An 8,901-nucleotide genomic window follows, 5' to 3' on the forward strand; every position below is an offset into this window, starting at 1 on the left:
TTTCCATTCAAATAGTACTAGTGTCTGATTTGAATTTCAAACTTGGGATCTGCTACGCAATTTTGCGGAAAGTTACTTCAATTGAATAAAATAGATAAGACAAAATTTACTGAAAAGTGTGCATATGTGGCTGTTTTCTCATTCAAAAGTCACCAGCAAAATGGATTTCCGACAAATTGCATAGCAAATGCGTTCAAACTTTCAGATAAGATCCTACTCCAACGACATTTGCTTACACCGGAAGAAAACAGTGCGTCCGAACTACGCTACCGGCGTCAGCCGGTTACCCTCCCTCCCCAACCCTAAAAGATACCAAAACGTCCAAAACCCACCCTCATTCTCCGTTAATTCAAAATCTCTCTCTCTCTCTCTCTCATTTGCTTCCAAAAAATTCAAACTCTCTCTCTATCTCTCAAACCCTAAAAAGACACCAAAACCCTCACCTCATTCTCCATTTTCCTTCCAATTCAAATTCTCTCTATCTCTGGTTTTCTTCTGTTTTCCATAAAAAAACATGGGTGGTTCTCACAGTCGTGAGGGTTTGGAAATCTCAGATGACGAAGAAGAACAGGAGGAAGAACAAGAGAACAACGAAGAAGAAGAAGAAGAAGAAGAGCAGCATCAGAAACAGAGATCTGGAGACAAAAAATGCACATCAAAAACCCTATCTTCTCTCGACGAAGTAGACGCTAAGCTCAAATCCCTCAAACTCAAGTACTCCACCCCCTCCTCCCAAAACCCTAACCCTAAAAACGCCATCAAGCTCTACCTTCACGTTGGTGGCAATTCCCCCAAAGCCAAATGGATTCTCTCCGAAAAACTCACCACTTACTCCTTTCTCAAAACCTCACAAATTGTTACCTCCACCCCCCAATCCGACGAATCCGACGATGATGATGATGCTAATGCCTTCTGGGTTCTGAAAATTGGATCCAAAATCCGTGCAAATGTTTCATCCGCAATGCAATTGAAGATGTTTGCCCACCAAAGCCGCGTTGATTTTGTATGTGATGGTGTTTGGGCAATGAAATTTTTTACTGATATTGATTATCGTGATTTTGTGGCTAAGTATCAGGACTGTTTATTTGAGAATCTGTATGGTTTGGAAGCGAATGATGAAAATAGGGTTAGGGTTTATGGGAAAGATTTCATTGGTTGGGCAAAACCAGAGTCCGCGGATGATTCAATGTGGGAAGATGCAGAAGAGAGCTTTGGTGCAAGCCCTGGCCCTAACCCTAGTCCCGTGGCGGGGACCCCTGTGAAAAGGGGACATGATCTTTTGGAGGAGTTTGAAGAGGTGGCGAATGGGGGGATACAGAGTTTGGCTTTGGGCGCGCTTGATAATAGCTTTTTGGTGAGTGATTCTGGTATTCAAGTGGTTAAGAATTTCAGTCATGGGATTCATGGGAAAGGGGTGTATGTGAATTTTAATAAGGCTGGGGGGAGTACTAGTTTGGGGGGCAATTCGATGTCGGCGCCGAAGAAAACTCTTCTTATGAGGGCCGAGACGAATATGCTTTTGATGAATCCAATGAATGAGGGGAAGCCCCATTCGACTGGGCTTCATCAATTTGACATTGAGACAGGGAAGGTAGTTACTGAATGGAGATTTGAAAAGGATGGAACTGATATTACCATGAGGGATATTACAAATGACAGTAAGGGTTCGCAATTGGATCCTTCGGAGTCAACGTTTTTGGGGTTGGATGATAATAGGCTTTGCCAGTGGGATATGCGCGAAAGGAAAGGGTTGGTTCAGAAGTTAGCGGCTGCGAACACCCCAGTTTTGAATTGGAACCAAGGGCATCAGTTCTCTAGGGGGACTAATTTTCAATGCTTTGCGACTACGGGTGATGGGTCGATTGTTGTTGGGTCTCTCGATGGGAAGATAAGGTTGTATTCGAAGACCTCAATGAGATCGGCAAAGACTGCTTTTCCAGGACTCGGTTTGCCGATCACCCATGTGGATGTTACTTTCGATGGGAAGTGGATATTGGGCACAACCGATTCATATCTGATCCTTATCTGCACTTTGTTCACGGACAAAGGTGGGAAGACAAAGACTGGTTTTAGTGGTCGTATGGGAAATAGGATTGCAGCTCCTAGGTTGCTGAAACTGACTCCTTTGGATTCCCATCTAGCTGGCGTGAGCAATAAGTTTCATGGGGGACAGTTTTCGTGGGTAAGGCCTTTTTTATTTACGCATAGTGCATATGAAAAGGTTCACATATTCAATTTACCTCCATGTTTCATTTTATGATCCTTGGTCACTATCTATGCATTTTTTATGTATGTAATTTGTTTGATGTAGGCAGATCTTCCTTTAGACATTGAATATAGACAAGAGAGCATGATAGTCTAGGTGTGATGTTATGATGCTTATTTAGTTTTCACTTCATTATGGGAAGTTCCTTTTGGTTGTCATTATGGACATTTCTGCGCATCTAATCTATTTTATGGTTGTCAAATCTAGATCGTTTGCTTGCATATGTTGGTTAGATTGTTTTCTTTACGTGTTTTGACATTCTTGAGCCTGGTTTATGAGTAGAATGACTATTCCATTTTTCTTGGGTTTTATTGTATAAAGTTGTACAAATTTCTGATTTCATCCTTGTAATTTGGCTTGACTTCTATTGTGCCTTTCCATGTTGTACTTTCTATCTTTTAGCACCTAAGAATTTTCAAAGCCAATCGTATGAATCCTCTACTTGAAAGTGAAAATGAAGCACCCCCCCCCCCCCCCCCCCCCCCCCCCCCCAAAAAAAAAAAAAAGAAAAAAGAAAAAATCTCTGGTGTTGTACCTAATGTTCTATTTGTCCCATCTACATTTTGTGTTTAATTGGAGCATATGTATATGCGGTTGTATACAATCTCAGTTTAGAATAAACCTTATTGTTCCCGACATACACAACACCGCATGTTATTAGGTTTTTGCATAGTTTTAAAACTCCTCTGTGTCGACGAGGACTCCCCCGAGTCGACTCCCTTTTCCCCTCGCCGCGTTCTGAATTCGCCCCCGAGTCAACACTTGCCTCCTCATTTTGAAACACTAGGCTTTTGGTCCTGTTAAATTATTATGGATGCTTGTCTCTCTTATATGATGTTTTTATGTATGTATTTGTGTTAATCCTACCACTTCTTGAAATTCATCTTAAATTTCCCTCATTTGCATGCATTTTTATAGACTTGTGTGATTTTACAAACTTCGCCGAAAACTACATGTTTTAATTTCTATGGCGACCGACGTGCATATTGAAAGACTTATAAAATCTTTGTGGAGATCAATGTATATTTCATATTTCTGTTCAATTTGGGACTTCTCTCACTTTTATTTAGACTAGAAATGCATTGTTTTTTCTCCAAATTTGGGATTCTAGGTAGAATCAAAATGCACTCAACTGGCAATCCATATTTTATGGACCCTCAGTGCTGATTCCTGTGGCATCCATACATATCTTAGTGTACAAAGTACTATGGAATTGGAAATTAGACAAAGATATGAATGTTGAGAATATTGAATTCATGAGAAATGAACATTTAGAACATGTGTGGACTTAGTAGAATTATAATAAGATGCAAATGAGGTCTTGGGTGCAGGTTTGTTGATTAGTTAACATTGTTGTGAATAATTTTGCTCTTAGTGGTGGCTCCAAGGCTGGTCTAGATTCTTTGAGATTTTGACTTTTGGGTAACTTCATGGAGAAGTCCACCTATGTTTTTTTCCTGGCTTTGTTAGTTTTGTCCATGTAAGCAATTATGCATTCGCAATCCTTTTGTAATATTCCTAAACACTAACTTTCCGCATTGCTCCCTTGCCTTCAGATTATCAAATCCCAAGTTTTATGACCGTGACATTAGAGATTGGATTGCTCTGAACTGTGACTGGATCACTCTGTTGAACCCTCATAACTGAGTTTTGTAATACAAGGACAGCTTCTGAACTGAGTGATCTTTGAAACTAATTTGCATGAAACCAGGATCCTTACCAATTTCCACAGACGACACTAACTTGGTTAATTTGATGCATGTGTTTATGTACTTGTTATAATTTTGGCTAATTTTGGTTTCTTCTTGTTGATCTTCACTTAATTGACTGCTCTTTCATCTTCTTCTGTAAATAATTTCACTAGGTCACAGAAAACGGAAAGCAGGAACGCCATCTTGTGGCGACCATCGGAAAGTTCAGTGTGATTTGGAATTTCCATCAAGTAAAGAACAGCAACCATGAGTGCTATCAGAATCAGGAAGGTTTAAAGAGCTGCTACTGTTATAAGATCGTTCTAAAGGATGAATCAATCGTAGATAGCCGCTTCATGCACGAGAAATTCGCAGTCAGTGATTCTCCAGAGGCTCCGCTCGTGGTCGCGACCCCGATGAAAGTTAGTTCTTTCAGTATATCCAGTGGACGATAGTGTGATTCCACAGTTCCTGAGGGAAGCTTGGTTCCCATATCTGTAGGATAGATAGTCATGCATTCCATTTCTGTAACTTCTGTATTTTAGATTGTTTCAAATGTTTGGCTTCTTGACCATGTTCTTCTGTAGTGAGGATGTTGAAACTCTCATTGTCAAAAAAAGGATTTCTAAGCATTTTTGGGTTGCCACTACTATTCTCCTTACAGTTCTTATCGGCTATTTTAGGTTTCCTTCTACTTGTATATTATGGGCATCCAAACAACGGATGCTAATGCTCCTTTACTTTCGATGAAAGATGGGAGCAATACAAATTTTAAGCCTATTTTTTTTGCACTTAAAAATGGGCTTAAATTTTGTTTTACGCCCAATTTACCCACGTTTTATGTACACAGAAATAGAGCCTAAGACAATAATTTGGGAAGGGACATAGCTATGATAATAAAAAGAATGAATATAATTTTTCACCTGGTAAAGATTTTTAGGATTTGAGAGTGGATGTTGGTCAGGATTTGGCCTAACCACCTTAAAATTGGTGCACTTCTTCTAGCTCAATCTCTTCTTTACTGTATTGTACTGGCTATATTGTATTGTCTTGATTTCTTTTGTTGTGGTCTGTGTTGGATTCTTATCCCCAAGATGTTGGCTTTTAAGCCTCCTTGATTGTAATTTTTCTTTTATTAATGAATTCTGGTAGGGGGTCTGCCTAACCCCAGCTTACCAATAAAAAAAATAAAAATAAATAAAAAATCTCTTCTTTACTTTTAAATGTGTGCATTTAATTTTACGTATTGGAATCATTTTAAACAGAAACAAGTTTTTAAAATCCCAATTCACAGACCCCCATATCCTCTCTCTCTCTCTCTGGTTGCCTTACCTAGTGTAATACCTAGCCCTAAACCTGTCTCTTGCATGCACCAGCACATGCGAGAGAAGGCTGTAGAAAGTTAAAGATAAGTCTTGAGTTGTTTTTAATATTTTTTATTCCTGATGTTAGTAAATAGGTTATAAAGTTGGTCAAAATTACAAAGTTGCCATCCAATAGAGATAAGAAGCAGAGAACGAGTTATGTTTGTTCTGCTCTTATGTGGGTTATGAGAAACATGTCTGCATCTCTTTTTCTCCCTAATTTGAGCATTGAATATTTTCAAAACCCCTTCCTTAGCTACAACCTAGAAAACCTCGTACTAAGAAAATGAATCGGCGAAAGGAGAACTCTCAAGGCAGAGTCCCTGATGATTTGATTGAAGAGGTACATCAGGAGGAGATACGAAGTGAATGGACTTATAGAGATCATCCATCTGCTTCGTCTCAAGCTGCCCCTTAGCCTACCATACATCAAGGGAGTAGGGTGGAAGAGCTAGGCATTGCACGAGAATTAGTTCAAGAATTAGTGGGGTTTGTTTGAGAATAGAGATCACAACTGCACTCCCAGTCATATGCTCAGGACAGGCATAGTCATGACAGATCTGAATTCATGAGAATGGCTCTCAGGATTTTCCTAGGTACTGGTACGGCTCATAATGCAGAAGCATGGATGAGAAGAGTAGAAAAAGCATTTAGGGCAATGAATTGTAAAGATGATGAGGCAAAAGTGAGATATGCAACATATATGTTAGAAGATAATGCTCTTGATTGGTGGGAAGGAATTGAGAGGGCAAATGCAAATAAACCAGAGTTATTTAAGTGGCAAGATTTTTGTAATGCTTTCTACTCGAGATACTTTCCTCCGAGTATGCGCCGTAATTTAGTAAGAGAGTTCATGAAACTAAAGCAAGATGGGAGATCAGTTGAAGAATATGAGAGTGAATTTGATAGGTTGGCTCGGTTCGCACCTACTTTAATAGCAGATGAAAATGCTAAGATGATAAGTTCGAGGAAGGATTAGAGCCCTATATTCAGATAAGTTTGGCTTCAGTAAAGTCCACCAGCTATGATGAGGTAGTGGATAGAGCAAAGAATGTAGAAATAGTGTCAAAAAGTAATCAAGTTAGAGGAAGGGGAGACCAGAAGAAGAAGGGCCAAGACTCTGGCGCTTTTAGAGAGGAGAGTTCTGAGGGATTGGTAAGATTACAGCCTTTTGAGGGACTACCGATTTTGTCAGGGGGCGTCAGCCAAGCCAGGAGATTCAGAGTGGGGTTACGCCTCAGTTCAGACATTCATGTGGTGCTTGTCGGGGATTACATAGGACAAAAAAGTGTAGATGGACCTCGGGCGCTTGTTTCAAATGTGGTGAGCTGGGCCACAAGATAGCCGAGTGTCCTCAGATGGAGTTAGGAGCTCGTTCAGTTCAGGGATCTCAGACGACCAGGCCAGTGCAGAGAGCTCCGACAGTTCCGAGCCAGAGGACCCGACCAACTCAGCCTCAGAGAAACCAGCTAGCATCGACTCAGTCAGCTCAGGCATCTACAGCGCAGCAGCAGACTAGTGGCAGACCTCCTACAGAGGGCTGATTGTTTACTATGACTCAGCCGGACGGGCCAGCGTCGAGAGCAATAGAGCCAGGTACCCTTACGAGTTGTAATTAAGCTTGCTTGTATTTAATTTGTATAAGGTTTAATGTTCGCAGTCCTAAGCTTTGGATTGTGTGCATGTGTCTTGATGGATAGAATCTGTGGCAATTGATCAATATGATAGAACAAATAAAAATAGAGAGATGTAGATAGAAATATATTGGTCCAGGTAGAAGTAGCTTGTTTAAGTTAAATTTCGAGGACGCAATTTTTTTAGAGGGGAAGAATGTAATACCCAGCCCTACACCTGTCTCTCGCATGCACCAACACATGCGAGAGAAGGCTGTAGAAAGTTAAAGATAAGTCTTGAGTTGTTTTTGATATTTTTTATTCCCGATGTTAGTAAAAAGGTCATAAAGTTGGTCAAAATTACAAAGTTGCCATCCAATAGAGATAAGAAGTAGAGAACGAGTTATGTTTGTTTTGCTCTTATGTGGGTTATGAGAAACATGTCTGCATCCCTTTTTCTCCCTGATTTGAGCATCGAATATTTTCAAAACCCCTTCCTTAGCTATAATCTAGCTGCATATTTCCTCCACACATCACTTTGCTGGAAAACCGCTATTTTCCTTGGGTAAGAATTATTTGATATATTTTTTTGATTTGTTTATTTTCTTCACTCAGATACCTAAAAGTTAATGGGTCTTTGGGCATATTGATGATCAATGGATGAATTTCTAAGGTGGGATATTAAGGGGGATTCATTTGTGTATTTAGATAACTTAAGTAAAACTTGAGATTGTAAATTTTATGTTTTTGTTTTGTGTGGAGTGTAGTTGAGCGTAATGGGTCACAGAAAGAGAAGGGAAAGGCCGTGGCAGGTAAGTGATGTGATGCACCGTTAGCGTGTTCTGTGTGTGTATTTCATATTAAGACTATAAAAATTTGCATTGTTTTAGCATGATGTGATGAATTGTTTCTATCAGTAATAGTAAATTGTATTCTATGCATTGTTAGGTATATCTGTAATTGCACGATGTCGGTATTTGTGAATACCACTCATGGTTTGGCTCATGATGGATGGTACGTGTTTGTAGGCCCGCCAGTAGGAGAAAAATTCGTTGGCCCTCTTATGTCAATGGAGGTAAAATAATTGACCCTGTCGACTTGTATCAGATATCAGACTGCGAGAATGCAGTGTTTGTTGACGGCCATGCCTATTACATGAGCATATGTTCATTTTTGCCTATTCCGATAGCATGATCAGTATTTTGATATTGTGATAGCAAAGTATTTGAGTTTGCATCTTGTGATACATACCCAGTAAATTGTAGTTTATGATTTGATAATTGTATTTGTTCTTAGTTTACAAAACCGCATAGACCATGTTTTAGTTGTGTTATGTTACTTACCGGCTTTCAAGCTGATATGTGGTTAATAATTTTTTTTTCAGATACTGAGACTGATCGTGGTGAGGGATCCACCCTGTACTTGCGGGATTTTTTGGACTAGGATATATGTGATCTTTTTGACATTTTGGGGATTGTGAGTATGTTGTTATAGATAAACTAATGTAAGATAAGGGGTTTTGAAGTTTGTAAATAAGAACTTTGGTGGTTGTTTGTATATAAGGTTTTAGAAGTTTTAGTTGCTCTGAATACTATCCAAGTAAATTGTGAATGTATCTTTGGTGTTATATTGATGTTTTGTAAGAAAGCCTTGCGTGCCTGTGAGGTTTTATTTTGCAGGTACGCGGCGACTGTTGTGCCATTGGTTCGGGGGCGTGACACCTAGGGCTAAGAGGCTGTTTTATTTCGGAGCGTTGATTCGCGGATCCAGTTTGCACAGTAGGGGGCGAATCCGAGGGCGAATCCGAGTGCCACGATTCAGCCGTTCTTCCTTCCTCTTCAACAATTTGATTTTTGCAAACGGTTTTCAACAAATCCACAAGTGAAATCCGACTTTGCAACAATACAGAAAATTTGGGTTTGAGTAATACCAAAGTTTGGTTCGAGTTACAAAAATTTGGATTCAAG

At 39.7% G+C, this 8,901-nt stretch overlaps 1 protein-coding gene and 1 long non-coding RNA gene across 2 annotated transcripts; both read left to right on the forward strand.

Annotated features, from left to right (window-relative positions):
• Positions 1–326: 326 nt before the first annotated feature.
• Positions 327–4,589, forward strand: LOC143880891 (protein CYPRO4-like). The gene is made up of 2 exons (XM_077383874.1): positions 327–2,182; positions 4,131–4,589. The coding sequence occupies exons 1-2, from the start codon at positions 515–517 to the stop codon at positions 4,410–4,412; spliced, it is 1,950 nt and encodes a 649-aa protein (XP_077239989.1). The 5' UTR covers positions 327–514; the 3' UTR covers positions 4,413–4,589.
• Positions 4,590–6,944: 2,355 nt separating this feature from the next.
• On the forward strand, positions 6,945–8,581 carry LOC143887514 (uncharacterized). Its single transcript, XR_013254218.1, has 4 exons — positions 6,945–7,499; positions 7,702–7,746; positions 7,883–8,009; positions 8,319–8,581. It is a non-coding gene; the product is annotated as an uncharacterized LOC143887514 (long non-coding RNA).
• Positions 8,582–8,901: the final 320 nt, after the last annotated feature.

The sequence above is a fragment of the Tasmannia lanceolata genome, unplaced genomic scaffold (assembly GCF_043159265.1).
Source record: "Tasmannia lanceolata isolate RefF3 unplaced genomic scaffold, GAP_Taslan_0.1 ptg000002l, whole genome shotgun sequence".
Lineage (NCBI taxonomy): Eukaryota > Viridiplantae > Streptophyta > Magnoliopsida > Canellales > Winteraceae > Tasmannia > Tasmannia lanceolata.

Bases quoted from the DNA above. Each gene is read 5' to 3' on its own strand.
- LOC143880891 (XM_077383874.1), top strand. From the start codon at position 515: ATGGGTGGTTCTCACAGTCGTGAGGGTTTGGAAATCTCAGATGACGAA. The intron at 2,183-4,130 runs GTAAGGCCTTTT...TAATTTCACTAG, and splicing joins ATGGGGGACAGTTTTCGTGG to GTCACAGAAAACGGAAAGCA.